This window comes from Saccopteryx bilineata, chromosome 6 (genome assembly GCF_036850765.1).
Source record: "Saccopteryx bilineata isolate mSacBil1 chromosome 6, mSacBil1_pri_phased_curated, whole genome shotgun sequence".
NCBI classification, from domain to species: Eukaryota; Metazoa; Chordata; class Mammalia; order Chiroptera; family Emballonuridae; genus Saccopteryx; species Saccopteryx bilineata.
In genome coordinates, this window is record NC_089495.1 from 200,509,847 (window position 1) to 200,528,494 (window position 18,648).

Below are 18,648 nucleotides of genomic sequence, written 5' to 3' on the forward strand. Positions count from 1 at the left end.
CTGAGAGTCTGTCTGCCTCTGCTCTTGTAGTGGTATCCCTGTGTAAAGGAAGACAGTCCCAGCCAATCAATTCAATCAATCAACAAACATCAGAGGACTTCCTAGGCTTAGGGAATGCAGGGAAATCGCATGAATGATAAACAAGGCTAGCTGTCTACTGTATTCACACATGAAGGCGTATTTGGGGGCCAGGGAGGTGAAGGGAAAGGGGGCCCAGACAACAGGGTCGCTGTCTTCGCCAGAGCTGGACCGCCCCGGTGTGGATGGCTCAGGGTGACTATGGCAAGAGGAGTAAGAAGGGAGTGGAGCGATACCGCGCCTCAAGATCACAAGCAGAACGAGGTCTACCAGACTGAGACCAAGCAAGGAAAGGGTCATCTTGTAACGCGAGCCAAGCTGAAGGACTGTCTCATAGGGAGGAGGATACAAACCAAGCATTAAGACAACAGACAGGGCGGCCTGCCCTGATGAAGGGGACAGCGGAGAAAGCTACAGACCAGAGAACGGCGAGAATGGAGAGGAAGCAAGTGGAAGACCGGGAGGGAGGATGACACCACAGTAAGCGAAGCCCCTCAGGGAAAAATACCTAGCGGGTTGCATCTCCCTCGGCCACCGTCAGCACCAGGAAATCAGGTTAAGTCAAGTTGAGCCGGGGTGGGGGGTGGGTTTGCAGCAATGCAGCGAGCCTCCCTTCTCTGGGTCTCCAGTTTCCTCTGTAAAACGGGGGGCTGGCCTCAGCTCCCTTGTGACTTCCTTTCCGCTCTGATACTCTGTGATCACCCCTTCTTCAAACACTTCCCTTCCGGCTACAGGAACCAGCAAGGGTGTGTATCCTGACACGTTCTGCCAACACGGTGCCGGCCACAGCACCATGCTGGTCAGATTTTCTAACAGAGCTCTTGTTGACGGTACTCGTCCTGTCCCCCGGATGCCTGGGTCAGACTGGATCAACCTTACACACCCCAAGAGAAGAGCACCATTCTTACAGCATGCTCAATGGCGCATGGGGACAGATGGCACCTTCGCCCTTGCCTGTCCCATGGGTAAATGTAACGCCCACAAGGGACCGAAATGGAGAGGAAGTCAATAGTTGGCGAAACCCAAGCCGGGCTACGTACATGTTTTTCCCCTTCAATCTTCTTGTCAGCCACCTGCATTGCATCCAGATATTTAAAATGCAGCTCCATCAGTCTGTCAACCTGAAAGAGAGAGATTTCAGAGGGCTGAGTGAGGAGGAGAGAATGCCAAGGCGAAAGGAAGGCGGAGTTCCTATTCATCTCTGCCACGTGCACAAAGGCAGACCCACTCCACCCTCTCAAGTCGGAGACGCGCTTTGTTTAGGGCCGCATCCCGAACGGATCAAAGAGCCGGGCCCAACAAAGCCGGCTCTCAGGACGAAGGCAGTGTGAACACAGGCCTGTCCCCCGAAGGCCGTGCCTCCCAGCCCTGCAAGGCCTCCCAGGAACCCCAGCTGTGAGAAACAAATAAATAAATAAAAAGTCAAGCCCCTTCGCGCAAGAAGAGGGAGCCTGAAATTGCATACTTGATATTCACTTAGAACTTTACAGAAGTTTCTTTTTTCGAACTGAAACCTTTCATGTTCAGATTCTGCCCCAGAGCTGATTTTTTTTTAAAAAGGTCTGAGTAAAATTTCTTTCGTTGCTTTTAAGTCAGAAGAGAGTGCAAGAAAAAGTCTTTCAGCAACTTAAGAAAAAGACCCTGACTTTTGCTCAGCAACAACTTAAAAGTCAGCTTAAACTTAACAAAAGGCATGCCTCAAACATGGCCGGGGGGACACTCCGTGGGTTTGAAGAAGTTTCATTTTTCCCAAAGACTTCCCAAAGATGGAAGAAACACCAGGAAGCCAGCCTAGACCTCTAACCTATCAATTTTTATTTTATTTTTTAATTTTTATTTATTGATTTTATTAAGAGAAGAAGGGAGAGAGAAAGAGGGAGAGGAACATCGATCTGTTCCTGTGTGTGCCCTGACTGGGGATCGAACTGGCAACCTCTACACTTCAGAACAATGCTCTAACCAACCGAGCCATCCAGCCAGGGCTAACCTATCTTTTTACTGGTTGGCACCACCATGGTTCTTGGCAACTCTGGTGTTTACCCAGGAGCGATTAGTAGTTAACAGCAAACCTGGATCAACACAGAGTTACACAGTCCAGGAAGACCGTGCCCAAACCCTCTCTGGAAAATGATGATGGCTCTGAGATCTTATAAATTTTTGCATCTATTATTTCCTTAAACCTTACAATACCCTGGTACGGTAGGCAGAGAAGACCGATTATAACCCTAGTTTTAAAGATGAGGAAACTACAGCAGATGTTAGATGTCACAGGGTGCCGTGACTGCCCAGGTGACTGCGCCCTACCCTGACGGCCGTCCGCCACACTACGCTACTCGTGGGAGCAGAGAAAAGGGTTAGAAGAGAGACCGTCTGAAACATCTCTCCAAAGTGGGGGACAATCCCAACCTTCCCTTGCACACAGGAAGAAAAGAATTAATCTAAGTTAAAAGAGGGGCTTTGGTCCTTACTTTTCACTACTCTGGAATTACCTACTTATGTCTACTGTGATGAAACACACAGGCCTTCTGGACTTAGGCAGCCTGGGTTCAAATCCCAGTTCTGTTTCTTAACTGGGTGACCCTGGGCAAGTGACACGATGTCTCTCAGCACTCATTTCCTTACTTGTGAACGTGAACTGACCCAATCCACCGCAGTCACTCAGAAATGGCAGCTCTTACTGCTCTTTAAAAACGTGTGGTTGGGCATGACAGATAGCAGTATGATCTCGTTTACATGCTCAGTCCCATACCCCACGGCCATCTGGGAGAGGCTCCCCCATTTCTCCTATCGTCACCTTCGTTTCTGCCACCACCACCTAGTAGGACTTCAACGTCCCATTTTAAAGCCAGGGAAAACGAGGGTCACAGCGGCACACATCTCGAAAGCAGCAAAACCAGGTTCAAATCCACACGTCTGAATCCAAAGCCCATGCTCTCCATCACTCTGCCATGAGTTCTCTCCCCACCTCGCCGCCCCCAATCCTATCATAACCCACTCTCCCTGGGTCTCAAATCCCCTGCAAAGTGCTAGTCAGTTCCACCCTGAGGTGTTCCTGCCCCAGGAGAATGCACCTCGGGACGAAAGGCAGAAGAAATAACCAGACAAACCTCTGGCACCCACAGCAGCGGGGCCCAGACGCGGGAGCAGATGTTTCCGGGCGGCAGTGGCAGCACTCAGCCCAGCACCCCTCGGCCTGCAGCAGGTAAAGGGCCCCTTCTCCCCCCACCGCTCCGACAGCCCGACAAGCACCCACCTTCTCACTGCAGCACTCAGCCCAGCGCCCCTCGGCCTGCCTCAGGTAAAGGGCCCCTCTCCCCCCACCGCTCTGACAGCCCGACAAGTACCCACCTTCTCACTGTCGTTTTCAGTGAATTTATTCAGAAGCCGGGTCCGCTGCTGCCCTCTCAGGTTCCGCAGGAGGGAAGCCAGGATCGAACAGACGTGCTCTGGGTTGGGAAGGAGAGACGAGAACACGCTGTGATCAGAGCAGTAACAATCACCTCTCTTCCAGCTGGGTCTGGTCCTGCTGCCGGAGGAATAAGGGGGCCTCCCGACTGCCGCTATTGATGAATAAGACAAGAACCTGCACTTGTCACTGGAAGACTGAGCCGATCTTCGCACACGGCACAAGAAACACATTCTAAAGGGATGATGCCTTCAAGGACCACTTGAGCGAGTGAATCAAAACTAAGTTAGAATCTGCTTAGAATGAATCGATCTGTACTGTCCACAACAGAACTTCAAACTAATCCCGCATTTACAGAAATAACCCGTGGACAGAGTATGAACACATGAGATGAGCATGTAATGAACAAATAAGACATGTTGTATATTATTCTCAAATTACTGTATCACTTGCCCAAGTAAATATCCCAGGATTAAATGAGAAACATGATAGGGCCCGTGCATCACCTACATCCTGATACAGCTAAAACCCCCACTTCAAATTTAAAGTAGCTGGACAGTAAGTACTTCAAAATGGTAACACTTTTTGAGTTCTCATAACCCGTGGATTTTTATTATGAGATGCTACTCTTCTACCCTGGAAGAAGAGGGTAATCAAAGGCTATGCGACCGGCTTCAGCAGTAAAGAGATTCTTTTCTTTGAAAAGAATTTTTTTAAAATCTTGCAGAGGAGGTCGCAAAAGTCGACTCATGGAGAAATGGCTTAATAAAGTTTATTTTGAAATAAAATGTGCACAGTGTGGTCAACAAATATTCTATTTTAAAACTGAATGAAGGGCATCTTCATACACCAAAGTTACCTCGACTTTTCAAACACCACTTGACTACTTACTAAAGTCACAGGTAAGCACTCTTCCCGTAGCTGAGATAAAACTCTGTATTTGTTTTATTTCCTCACTTATATCAGAAGTATTCTCCACCTCTTCACTTCCTTTTGTCTTAATGCTGAGCTTATTCAGTCCTTAGACTGTTTTCTATCTGCGCTCACTTCCCTGGGGGGTCTCATTTAGTCCCATGGCCTTAAAAACCCTTTACCTGCTGACAGGTCCCAAACTGGTTTCTATAATCCAGTCCTCTTCTCTGAATGTAGACTTACACATTCAAACGTCGACCTGCTCTCTATACTTGGTTGTCTCACAGGCCCTTTAAACTTCACATGACTGAAACCATGCCCCTGCCCTTCCTCCTCAAACCTGTTCCCCAGGCTTTTCTATCTAATGAATGGCTGCCAGGTTCTCCAGTTTGTCAAGCCCAAAACAGTGAAGATATCATTGATTCTCTTTTGTCACATGAACCATAAGAAACTGTCAGCTTTGTGTGTGTGTGTGTGTGTATGTGTGCAAGCACGTGTGTGTGACAGAGACAGAGAAAGACAGAGAGAAGGACAGACAGGGACAGACAGGAAGGGAGAAAGATGAGAAGCATCAATTCTTCGTTGCGGCTCCTTAGTTGTTCACTGATTGCTTTCTCGTATGTGTCTTGACCAGGGGCCTCCAGCAGAGCGAGTGACCCCTTGCTCAAGCCAGCAATCATGGGGTCATGTCTATGATCTCACGCTCAAACCAGTGACCCTGTGCTCAAGCTGGTGAGCCTGCTCTCAAGCTGGCAACCTCAGTGTTTCGAACCTGGGTCCTCTGCGTCCTAGTTGACGCTCTATCCACTGTGCCACCGCCTGGTCAGGCCTCTGTCAGCTTTACCTTCAAGTTATATCCAGAATCCCATCTCTTCTTAGTAAGGTCTCAGTCACTCTGCTGGTCCACACCACCATCCTCTCCTGCTCAGAACATCCCACAGCCTGCGTGTGGGTCTCTCTCTTCCCGCCCTTGTCCCTCTTGGCCTAATCTCCACAGAGCAGTCAGAATGATCCTTTTTCAACCTAAAGTCGGATCCCTTCGTTCCTGTGTAAAACCCCCCCTCGGCTGCCCGCACGCCCAGTCTGAACGCTGTTTCTAACGGCAGCCACACTCCTGGAGCCTCCGCACCGGCCATTTCCTCTGCCTGAAAGGCTCCTCGCCAGATTATCTGCATGGCTCAACCCTCAAACCTCCTTTTACTCAGCCGTCATCTCCGCGGTGCCTCCCCGACTGCCCCATTGAAAAGCGCAGTGCCCGAGGCTGTCCGCTCGCAGGTCTCCTTTCTTCTTCTTCAGCCCGCAGCGTCTTCTAAAACACCGCGTGGACTTACTCGTTCACTGCCTCCCTTCAAGCAGAATGGAAGTCCCACAAAGGGAGAGCTGTCCGTCTGCTTCGTTCACGGCTACCTCCAAGGGCCCCAAACCGTGCCTGGGCCCCAAACCGTGCCTAGCACACAGTAGGTTACTGCCGGGACGGGAAGAAAGCTGGCTCTCCATACAAGTCCTCCTCACTGAGAGAAACCACTTTTAAAAATTCTGTATATCTGTCAAATGGCTTTAAATAGCTCTCACCCTTTTGCATACTTTTTGCATTTGAGAGAAAGTGGATGGGCTTCTTCCTAGGGAGCTATCAGTTTCAATAAAGTATTTCCAATCAGTAGAGTCACTTTTTTCAGTATAAAGCTTTTCCTACACGATGCTGTGGGCAGACACCTTTGCAGGCCCCAGTATCTTTCAGCTTCTGTGTGAAGCTGGGATTGAGGCGGTATAACCTCCATCTTGAACAAAAGGAAGGGAGCAGGGGACAGGGATAGGGTGGGCTGAGGGTAGAAAGTGTCAGTTTCACAGAAAGGTGGAAAACATCATGAACCCAGGGTAAGATTAGTGAGGCAAGACGCTCAGGTCCAGGCGAGAAAGAATAAGAAAGGGAGGTCCTCTGACCTCGTGGGTGCCACAAAGAGAAATTACAAGAAGAAGAAGCAGAGGCCATAATGTATTGGGTACACCTCCAGAGAAGAAAAATGATAATATGTATGTTCTTCATGTATTTTTCTATTACACCTTTCCATATCAGCACATAGTTGATGTTTCTTTAAACGGCCATCTAGAATTCCACTGAGTCTCAGTGTAGCTTAACTTGTGCCTCAATCACAGGCATTTTAGGTGGTTTCCAGCTTTTGATTTTGTTTCTGCTGTGAGAAATAATTTGGCAATACACATGTGAGCACACACACATTCTGTCAACTTTTGTATGTATACTCTAGGGCAGGGGTCAGGAACCTTTTTGGCTGAGAGAGCCATGAACGCCACATATTTTAAAATGTAATTCCGTGAGAGCCATACAACGACCCATGTACGTTATGCATTATCCAATAAAAATTTGGTGTTTTCCCGGAGGACAGCTGTGATTGGCTCCAGCCACCCACAACCATGAACAGGAGCGGTAGAAAATGAATGAATTGTAATACATGAGAATGTTTTATATTTTTAACATTATTATTTTTTTATTAAAGATTTGTCGGCCCTGGCCGGTTGGCTCAGTGGTAGAGCGTCGGCCTGGTGTGCAGAAGTCCCAGGATCGATTCCCGGCCAGGGCACACAGGAGAAGCGCCTATCTGCTTCTCCACCCCTCCCCCTCTCCTTCCTCTCTGTCTCTCTCTTCTCCTCCCGCAGCCGGGGCTCCATTGGAGCAAGGATGGCCCAGGCGCTGGGGATGGCTCCTTGGCCTCTGTCCCAGGTGCTAGAGTGGCTCTGGTCGCAACAGAGCGATGCCCCGGAGGGGCAGAGCATCGCTCCCTGGTGGGCAGAGTGTCGCCCCTGGTGGGAGTGCCGGGTGGACCCCGGTAGGACGCATGCGGGAGTCTGTCTGACTGTCTCTCCCCGTTTCCAGCTTCAGAAAAATACCCCCCCCCAAAAAAAAGATTTGTCTGCGAGCCAGATGCAGCCATCAAAAGAGCCACATCTGGCTCTGGAGCCATAGGTTCCCGACCCCTGCTCTAGGGCAAATCCCTAGCAGTGAAGCTGGTGAGTCAGAAGGTACTGACATATACAATGTTGAAAGGCACTGCTAAACTGTCTTCCCATAATGCAGTCCCAATTATACTTCCACTGTGTGTTTGTGTGTATATACGTGTATGTGTATACACACGCACACACTGAGAGTGAAAGTATAATTACGTGGAATGAAAGAATATCTGTTTTCCCATACCCTCACTCAGACGGGCTATTATTCAGTTTAGAAATTATGACAACCTGGTCGGTGAGAAAGAGGCTCTTGTTTTGATTAGCACGTTTATGTTCCTGTTATGAATAACAGTGGTACTTAACACATCCTTTCTGATGTTTACTGACCACTTGTATTGCTTTCTGTGTGTACGGCTTGACTTTATCCTTTGCCAATTTTGATTTCTAGGAGCTCTCTGTAAATTATTGCCTTTTCGTCATATGTGTCACAAATGTTTTCCCCAGTTAGACATTTGTCTTTTGACAAATTCTTACTCAAAGCTAAGATTTAGTACCACCATATTGTTTTGCTGTAAGCTGCTTCAAATTCCTGTTTGTAAATAAGCAGGGTGCAGTAATAACTGTCACCATTTTCACTGTGAGTCTATGACAGCAGGTTTATTTGAGTCCGTATTTAGTTTCCTCATTGAATCCTCACTGCTAAGCTATGAGAACGGTGCTAGTCTCGTCTCCATTTTATAAACGCAGAATGCAAGGCCCGGAGAGGTTAATTCAGTTATATACGGTCAGGTCCTTGAGTGAGTGGTCGGAGCTTAGACTTGAGCCCAAGCTGTCTGACTCAAAGCTTTTCTGACTGTATTACATGCGTCCCACACATGAAAGGTAACCATCACAGCTTTAAAGGAAGATAAGAGACCAGACACTACACCATGCAAAGCTGGAAGATCGGCTTCATGCGGAGCTCACTGTGTCCAAAAGGCAGGCAGCGCATAAATTTTTTAAAAATCCAACAGTTTTAGGGAGAGAAAAATGAAGCAAAGGCCATGTGAAATAAGAGGTGCGTATCAACCCCTCCCCCTCTTTAATGAATTACTCTTTCCAGGAGCAATTTCCACCAGAGTCCAAATAAAGAAGAGGCTTGGGGTTTCAGGCCGTTCCACAAATACTGAAACAGAACCTCTCAATCATCTTCCCTTTTAATCTTGCTGATTAAGATGGATGAGGAAGAGCTATAGAGAATGTTCTTTATCTACCTCACGTACAGGGGGTGGGGAGCTGGTGGCCTACAGAGGGGACCGGGAGCTGTAGTCTTCAAAAGGGAAAACGTAATCTACGGAAGAATCTTTTTTCCCCACTAGACTGTATTAGCGTGCGTTTCCCACGGAGCTCACCCGGGCCGGAGCAGGAGCTACCCTAACCGATGGCAGCGGCACACCAAGAGCAAATGACACTTACCCTTTTGGCTGGGATTATAGTCAAGGACAGGTTGTCAATTTCAGGAGATCTGAAGCTGCCTATGTTCTTTCTACTTGTCTTTCTAGGTGTTGGCTGGTCATAGGTCACCGGTGCCTGGACGACAGGAGAACGCTTCAGCCACCCCAAGTTTTACACACACACACACACACACACACACACACACACACACACACACAGAGTTTCATTAACTACTAATAAATGTAGCTTCCCTAGGAACAGATTTCAGCCCAAGGTGGTGTCAATTTTTCAAGCACCAAAAAGATGGGGCGAGCTGCTGGCCCCGAGAGCGGGGAGATAAGGGGTTTATCTGCTGGCCGGCACGGCTCACTGCTCTGTCACTGTGACAGCAGGAGATGGAGGTGAAGGATGGCGATGGAGCTGTCAGCACGGACCAGGTGGGCGCAGGGGCTCCCACTGCAGAGAAGACCTCTGAGGCAGGGCCCAGGAGGGGCAGGACAGGGACACACACACACACACACACACACACACGGTCCAGGAGGGGCAGGACACGGACACACACACACACACACACACACACACGGCCCAGGAGGGGCAGGACAGGGACACACACACACACACACACACACGGTCCAGGAGGGGCAGGACACGGACACACACACACACACACGGCCCAGGAGGGGCATGAACACGGACACACACACACACACACGGCCCAGGAGGGGCAGGACAGGGACACACACACACACACACACACACGGCCCAGGAGGGGCAGGACAGGGACACACACACACACACACACACACACACACGGTCCAGGAGGGGCAGGAACACGGACACACACACACACACACACACGGCCCAGGAGGGGCAGGACAGGGACACACACACACACGGCCCAGGAGGGGCAGGAACACGGACATACACACACACACACACACACGGCCCAGGAGGGGCAGGACAGGGACACACACACACACACACACACGGCCCAGGAGGGGCAGGACAGGGACACACACACACACACACACACACACACACACACGGTCCAGGAGGGGCAGGACACGGACACACACACACACATACACACACACGGCCCAGGAGGGGCAGGACAGGGACACACACACACACACACACACGGCCCAGGAGGGGCAGGACACGGACACACACACACACATACACACACACGGCCCAGGAGGGGCAGGACACGGACACACACACACACACACACACACACACACGGCCCAGGAGGGGCAGGACACGGACACACACACACACATACACACACACACACACGGCCCAGGAGGGGCAGGAACATGGACACACACACACACACACACACACCACCCCCCTCCAGAGAGGGAAGGCCAAGAGAATCTTACATCTTCAAGTCAGCAGGGAGACAGGGCCTGGCAGAGAACTGAATTGTGCCCCGTGGCTCCCTGCCTGCCGGGCCCTGCTCAGCAGTCAGACTGGCTGCCTCACACACTAATTCCTGACACCGCCTAGGGGGACAGTTCTGGTGCGCTCTTCCCCCAACACAGATCTCTTCAGGGCCCCTCAAAGGTAGGTAGTCATGGGTTAGACCCCTGGTTATATGCTCAAAGTTTGATTCTCTAGAGCTTAAGAGTTCTGTAATTTTAGAGCTGGAAGGAGAATTAAAAATCTTTGAATTCAACTTTTGTGGGGTTTTGAGTATAGAAATAATAGCTCTAACATGGCATATTATTGTCTTTCGGTCAAAAATACCTTTGCGGCCAGTGGAATCTAGAGCTACTATATCTATAGCTATTTACATACATATATATAAGTACATATGTCAACCACTGCTTTACTTAACTTGGAGTACGTACTGTGTACAGGCAATGTACCAAGGACTGGGACTGCACAGACGAGAGGAGACAGTCCGCTCCATAGAAGCCTGTTGTCTCACGAGCAGGACTAAGAAACACACAGCTACCATAAGCACCCAGTTCCCTGGCACACACGGAACGTGCACAGCACAGGTGTGATGGCCCCGACTCAGCTGGGGATGGGGTAAGGAAAAGGAGGGGAAGGTAGGGGTGACTACACAGATTAAAAATAAGGTGGCCAGAGTTGAGACAAAAGAGCCTGACCTGTGGTGGCACAGTGGATAAAGTGTCGACCTGGAATGCTGAGGTCGCCGGTTCAAAACCCTGGGCTTGCCTGGTCAAGGCACATATGAGAGTTGATGCTTCCTGCTCCTCCCCTCTTCTCTCTCTCTCTCTCCTTCTCTTTCTCTCTCTCCAATAAAAATGAAAAAAACAAACAAACAAACAAAAAAACCAGATTTGAGACAAAAGGAAAGCATTTTTTCTCAGAGACTTCTGGGACACTGCAGGGCTGGGTTTGCTACTCAGACAAGTAAGTGGCTGCGAGCTCTTAGCGCTAAGTTTTTGGTGGTAAAGTTGTCAAACAGGGGCCAGGATTTTGGGTTCTATGGGCACATTGAATTCTTGAAGCACAGACCTGAGGTCAGGGATAAACAGAATACTATTTATTACATCCACAAGTCTCCCAAGGCAGGAAGTGGGATGCAAGGTGAGGAACAGAGGGAGAAGGTGACAAGGTACACAGTGACAATCCCCACGTGACTTCCTCACCCTCGGTGCCAAGTGCAGTGCCTCCATTTTCAGAGGTATCCTGCTTGCATCTCTGCTGAAGTTCTGTCCCAGGAAGAAGGGGGAGATCACATGCCCCACAAAGAAGAGGAGGCCCGAGCAAGCTGAGCAGGGCCACTGGGGAAAGCCACTAGGGATGGACACTGAATCTCCCATCTACTCATAAAATAGAACCCTGCAATGTACAAGAGAACAGTGTTTGGGGACAGAGGCAATCAGACACCGATCCTGCCCTCCTGGTGCCTGAGGTCAATGATGTCTAAAACTACACGACAGAAAGGGAGTGAATGAACCGGAACGGGCAGCTGCTCCTGAAGAGCAATCTCTCTCCCAGGCAGGGGGCCTGGGGCGACTGGGAGGCAAGGTGGCACTTGAGCTGAACCTCAAAGAAGAGCAGAGACGAGAGGAAGAGCCCCGAAGGGAGAAAGGGCAGTGGGAACAAGGATGTCCCAAGCAGATGGACAAACAGGAAGCACAGGCACTGGACTGGAGCACACCGGGTGTGAACAGAGGGAACTGGGTGGAAAGGTGGGGGTGGGGTGCAGATCGTGGATAAACAGAAACGCTGGACTACGGAGAGAGTGCCCTGGGTGAGGGTGACTGTCTATCCCGGGGGAGAATGAGAGGGAACTGGTTGGAAAGGTGGGGGTGGGGTGCAGATCGTGGATAAACAGAAACGCTGGACTGCGGAGAGAGTGCCCTGATGGCCTGGCGTTTCAACACTGGCCCAGCCTGGCTGCTCACCCTACTTCGGAGACTTCCAGCAGCCCAGAGAGTCAAAAAACAAAAATAAACAAAAAACAAAACAAAACAAAAAAAAACGGGCCAGCCAGAACTCTGTTCTTAGAATGGAAATGGCCCCCGTACTTCAAACATCAGGCCCCTGTCTGGGCAAGAAGCTCTGGCAGGGGCCACTTTAAAATTCAAGGCCATGCAGCAAAGCTACCTCTGTTCCCACGGGAACGTCTAAGGCCATCAGCGCTTGTGTCACAGGAAATCATACGGCACTATTTCTCGTTTCTAAAATCAAAACCGCCTCTCTTTTGTTTTTCTGGCTGCCCCCCCCCCCACACACACACCGAGCACTCTAGACAGACAGACATCCTGCTTTCTGGTACGACTCTAGATGCACACGGGATGTTTAAAATACCCTAATTAGATCGATCCCGACTTCGGCAGCGGTGTGCTGGAATACAGATTAATGCGCTCCACGCCTGGCACTGGCGGCTGAAGTAGCAGGAGGCCCTGTCACATCAAGGCAGAACACTCCACTCCTCTGCCTTTATCATTACTCCCTCCCCTTTCTACATTTCATTATAGCGGACATCTGCCTAAGCAGGAAACGTGGTCACCCAAGAAGAGTCACGCGCGTGGGCTCAGCCACCCCAGCGGAATACTGATGCAAGTAAATCACGCACTCTCCTCGGGACAGATGGATCTGTGCGTCTATATATAGCTGCTTTTAGCACATAGGCAAAATACAAGTGCTCCTGTTCTTACCAACATTCACTGAACCCTGAGCGGGCGGCAAGCCCAGGCTGATACTGGGGACTTAAAGAGGCTACGTTTGCTGCAAACCTACTCTGTCCCTCAGGGTGCTTTACAAATACGACTTCATTTAACTCTCACAACAACCCCATGAGCATGTTTTAGGATTCTCCCTCTTTTATAGGAAAGAAACCAGAGATCCAGCCAGGAAAATAAATTTCCCTCCCAGAGTTTTCACGGCAAAAAAGCGGCCTAGTTTAATTATTTTTCTCAAGAGTTAAAAAAAAAACCCAACACCCAACAAGCTTACAAAAAAGCATTCACCTTCACTATCATGAGATCATCTCATCTGATGAGGTTTTCTAAACACTTGGTGCCCGGGAGGCTGTGGGTGGGTGAGCGTTTCCATGAGGCCTGCGTGCTCCTGTGCGGTCCTGGGGCCACTGCACTGTGAGTCTCCCTGCAGGGGAAGCGCCCACAGGCAGTGCCGGCATCTTACTCCCGCCTGTACCTTCACCGTCCAGTCCTGTGCCAGGAGTTCAGCCAACACCACACCTGATGTCCTAACCGCAGAGTGAGGGAAGAGCTAGCTGTAGGAGCTGTGTGTGACCCCCGAGAGTCTGGGTGCGTCAACTTCTGAATAATGGGGAGAAAACTGTCAGAAGGACAAAGTGGGAGGGGCATTCCAGACAAAACAGAAGAGGTCTGAAGGCTGGGGAGGAGCACAACACAGGAAAGGCTACAGGAGTGGGCGCGGCCACGGAAGAGGCGGAGGGGGGGGGGACGGAAGTAGTGAGAACGCTGCTCACTGGACTGAAGGGTCTCTGGACTTGATGTTCACAGGAACGTGAGCTGAAGGCGCGGACTGGATCTAGACTATAACAGAAACACGCAACATACGCAATTCTCTAAGCGAAAACTGAAACAGAACTTTCGGGAAAAGGCCCAGACTCCTTGCCCCTTCTCAAGGGAAAAGGGGAAATAAAGACATAAAGACAGTGAGAGTTAAACTCTGAGGAGAATCTTTTGTGAGGCTCTGAACTGGTCTCTTCTCCACCTACTCTCTGGGCCTCAATATCCTCGTCTATAAAAAAAGAGAGGTGGCCTAAATGATTGATAAGGTCCTCTCGGACTTCAACGATGAGAGTCTAGTTATCAAGAAAAGATGGGAGAAATTACCAAATGATCTGGCCAATTCCACTTCTAGGTATTTACTTATGAGATCATGGAAACAGGATCACAACTTGCACAGGCTCTATCTGCTCTATTGTAACAGCCCAAAACTTAAAAGGAGTTTGTCAACAGGAAAGATACATCCACTTCAATGAAATGCTACTAAGCAATAAAAAGGAACAAACTACTGATGTATCCAACATGGATGAATCTCACAAACAGAAAGCTTTAACCTAAGAGTAGACATTGCATAAGTCCACTGAAGAGGTTCCAGATGAGGTTCATTTACTCTATGGTGAAAAACCAGTTAGCCCTGGCCGGCTGGCTCTGTGGTACAGTGTTGGCCTGGCGTGTAGAAGTCCCAGGTTCGATTCTTGGTCAGGGCACACAGGAGAAGCGACCATCTGCTTCTCCATCCCTCCCTCCCCACCCTTTCTTCTCCTGCAGCCATGGCTTGACTGGTTAGAGTACCTTGGCCTCCGGTGCTGAGGATGGCTGCAGGGCCTGACTCAGATACTGAAACGGTTCAGTTGCCGAGCAACAGAGCAGAGGTGCCAGATGCGGAGAGCATAGCCTGGTAGGGGGCTTGCAGGTGGGTCCCAGCTGGGGCACAAGCTGGGGTCTGTTTCTCTGCCCCCCTGGCTCCCCACCTCTAACTTAATAAAAAAAAAGAAGAAAAGAAAAACTCAGTATAGTGGATACCTTTGTGAACTGGGGAAAGACTGACTGGGAAAGGGCGTGAGGAGGACTTTCTGGGGCGGGGGCACGCTCTGTACCATAATCGAGCATTTGTCCAAATCCATCAGATGGTGCGTTCAAGAGCTGTGCATTTCGCTCGACACAATTTTATTTTAAAAACTGAACCCTAGGTTAATGATATTCATGCTGAAGCGCTTAAGAGTGAAGTGTACTGATGCCTGCAACTTCCTGCATTAAAAAATAAAATGGATGGATGAGAGAATGACAAAGCAAATATGGGGAAATGTTAACTGTAGAATCCAGTATTTGATACATACTTCTTCCAACTTTTCTGTATGTTTGAAATTTTCCAAAAATAAATGTTGAGAAGAAGAAGGCTAGTAAAAAAGAGTGAGAGATATGAACTTGGAATATAAATGTCGAGATTTCTGAAGGCTTTTTCAAAAGTAGTTTTTAACAAGTCTGTGGTTTAAAATTTGAATGTATTTTCCACAGAAATAGGTAAACTGCAACCCATTTAACCCGAAATAGAGCCAAAATTGATTCCATATCCTCGATTTTCCGTTGCAATGAGATTCCACAGACACTGTTTAAGCACCTACTGGATGCAAAGCAATATGACAGGTGGGATTTCTTTCCTTCCTTTCGGAGTTCCAGCAATAACATGGATTTCAAAACGTGTTTATGCACTACCTTAGCCAATTTACAGCCCCTCATTTGTGGGAAAATGTGCCTTGCAGCGAGAAAGGGTTACATATCCTCAAGAAAAACTTTTTTCTGCTGCACAATTATTCTCCAAGTGCTTAGAGAAAGGAACAGAATGATTGATGTGGCGTCTAACATTGCCACTCAGGGTTTAAGCTGAAAGCATCAAGGTCCCTAGGTCGAGTGCTCATGCACCAGGGAAGGCGCCTGCCTCAGACGGGTGGGAGCGGAGATCCATGATGCTCTGAGTACCTGCCACGTGCACACACAGCCCTCTCCAGTGGAAAATGATCCCCATCTATCTCCTCTTACTTATTACTACTAGAACTCACATTTGTTTGGTAATATGCCCCGCTTAAAAACAAAACAAAAAGCTGCGGCTTCCTTTATCGGTATGACCTACACGAATATATGACCCTGTGACTGACTTGGGGTCAGAGATTTAAGATGAACCGGTATGTGGGATTTCCCAGAGGGGGCATGTCCCCGCCTGCCGCACCCCGTCCTCTTTATGCCTGACTGCTGTCTGGAATATAGACATAACCACTGAAGTCTAGCAGCCACCTGAGGCCACGCAGCAATCTTGAAAATGGAAGCGAGTTTCTGTAATAGGTGCTTGGGACACAGCACCAAGCACACAACCCTGGCCCCGTGATGAGGGGTAGACTAGAGCGACAGAAGGAACCTGGGCTCCTGGTGACACGGCGAAGCTGCGTCCAGTCCTGCTGGCCTCGGGACTTATTTTATGTGAGAGAAATAAACCTCCGCGTGTTATATTTTGTTTCAAGCATGGTTATTTCCAGTCTCCATTCGGAGCAATCAACTGTGATTTCTAACTGACACACTCACCTGGTAAATTCTTTTCTAGGAAGTCCAAAGAGAGAAACTACATCCTGAGAGTTCAGGTATTTACTCCCAAAAAGCTGTGTACAGTCTCGCTTGTTTCTGGACCAGCCCCACGCACCAGAAAAGAACGTCCCAGGAAGAGGAATAACTCTGGTGGAAAGACACATTCCCTTCCTTTTCACCTGTCTCAAGGGGGCTCCTTTGGACACTTCTCCATTACATTCTGGAAAAACTGGTTGGAAGGGCTGATATAACCATTCTTTTCTTTTCTTCTTTTCCAAGTGAAAGGAGGGGAGATAGATTCCCACATGTGCCCTGACCGGGATCCATCTGGCAACCCCCATCTGGGGCCATGCTTGCAACCAGACGGTTTTTAGTGCCTGAGGTGGGTGCTCCATGGAGTCATCCTGAGTGCCTGGGGTCAATGCGTTCGAACCAATCGAGCCATGGCTGTGGGAAGGGAAGAGAGAGAGAGAGAGAGAGAGAGAAAAAGAGAAAGAAGAAACTGGGAAGGGGAGGGGTAGAGAAGCAGATGGTTGCTTCTCCTGTGTGCCCTGACCAGGAATCAAACCCGGGACTTCCACGCACCACACAAATACTCTACCACTGAGGCAACTGGCTAGGGTCTGATACAATTTTTCTAGTTCTCCCTCATCCTGTTGTGATGAGAGAAATCAACGCCTATTTCAGCACCTCTGGGGGTTTTTTTGTGTGTGTTTTTTTTAAAGATTTTATTTATTCATTATAGAGAGGGGGGAGAGAGAGAGAGAGAGAGAGAGAGAGAGAGAGAGAGAGAGAGAGAGAAGGGGGGAAGAGCAGGAAGCATCAACTCCCATATGTGCCTTGACCAGGCAAGCCCAGGGTTTCGAACCAGCACAGAGCGTTAATAGGCACAGAGCGTTTCCAGGTTGACACTTTATCCACTGCACCACCACAGGTCAGGCTCAGCACCTCTGTTTTATGTCTGCATCCCCACCAACGCTCACATCACTAGTGCCCACACCCAGCAATACTCTGAAAAACTCGTATGAGACAACCGGGGTCTCTGATCAACAGACTGGGTCCTTTAGCGATTCCCTTTGATGAACGCAGCTGTGCCGCAGGAGAGGCCGAGTGGTTTACTATCCTATAGCATGTCACTTTTAGGAGCACTTTATCTAAGTTGATTTAAACAGACTCTGGGGCCTAGAAGCTCCTTCTCTGGGTCTGAAAAGCATACTACGCACCACTCTCCTGACCTAGGCCCAACAACAACCCGTAAGATGTCTTCAGATCCTGAAATGCGACGATCCCTCTGAGTGTCTGTACTGTGACTTTATCTTTTGAGAGAGTCCCTTTCGGTTAGCTGACTATTCTCACACAGCCCTACAGGCTGGGAGAGCCCGGCACCGTGCCAGCACAGCTACGGCACGGCACTGCCCGGATGTGCATGCAGCCGAGGTTAATAGGCACAGACGCCCACAGTCTCAGCGATTCCGCTGCTATTCCAATTTCCCACTTTCCAAGTATCAACCCGCCTTAGTGCAGGAAAGCTGATCATTACAGACCCAAAGCAAGGGAGGTGTTTTCACACTCCTCTGAAAGCCATCCCTGGATGCCTGATTTAGATTAAAAAATTCAGTATAGAAAAAAAAGAAGAAGAAGAAGAGCTCTTTTCCAAGATGTTCAGGGAATGCGCTAAAGCTGCCTGCTCGCTCCTTTCCTCGTCTCCGCCAGCCCTGCCCTGCCCTGCACTCTTCACAACAGCCCCCGCTCCTCCCCGACTCACACACCCCTCCTCCAGACTCCAGGGCTCTCGCCCACCGCCCACCGCCCACCGCCCACCACCCACCGCCACAGAAACCAGCACAGCCTGCCTGCAGACCCCAAGGGGCCTGTGTTCATTTGCTTGAAGTCTGACTCCTTAACCCCCCTTCCGCCAGCCAAAGGACGGCGAGAGGACGGAAGGACATTCCTCGCTGCCCCAACACAGTTCTTTCACGTCTGGCTGGAGACTGATGACTAAGCCATCCTGTAATCTTGTGCACACAGAAACTCCTGGAGAAACAGGCAGGCATCCCCGTGAAAATGCTCCGGGATCATCTCCTAACAGGATCAGACTCGTAGTCGCGAGGAGATAAAAGAACCTGGTTAATCCCAAAAAACACACTGCGTTGTGAAGAACGCTTCCCTGCTCTGTTGTACTAACAGGGTATAATTACCAATTAGCAAACATGTGAAGTGCTCTGCCATCACCCCTTCCTCACGAGCTAACCTTCCCAGTGCGCCCGGCACAACCGCTGCACAGCTGTACAAACAGAG

General features: G+C 49.5%; 1 protein-coding gene across 2 annotated transcripts in view; it reads right to left on the reverse strand.

Annotated features, from left to right (window-relative positions):
• Nucleotides 1-18,648, reverse strand: part of CTNNBL1 (catenin beta like 1) — a 160,183-nt gene that overhangs the window by 31,612 nt on the left and 109,923 nt on the right. For both annotated transcript variants that reach the window (XM_066236851.1, XM_066236850.1), the window contains exons 12-13: nucleotides 3,427-3,524; nucleotides 1,119-1,199 (exon numbers count right to left, since the gene is read on the reverse strand). In XM_066236851.1, coding sequence (XP_066092948.1) covers nucleotides 1,119-1,199; nucleotides 3,427-3,524 — 179 coding nt within the window. The remainder of the gene's footprint in view (nucleotides 1-1,118; nucleotides 1,200-3,426; nucleotides 3,525-18,648) is intronic.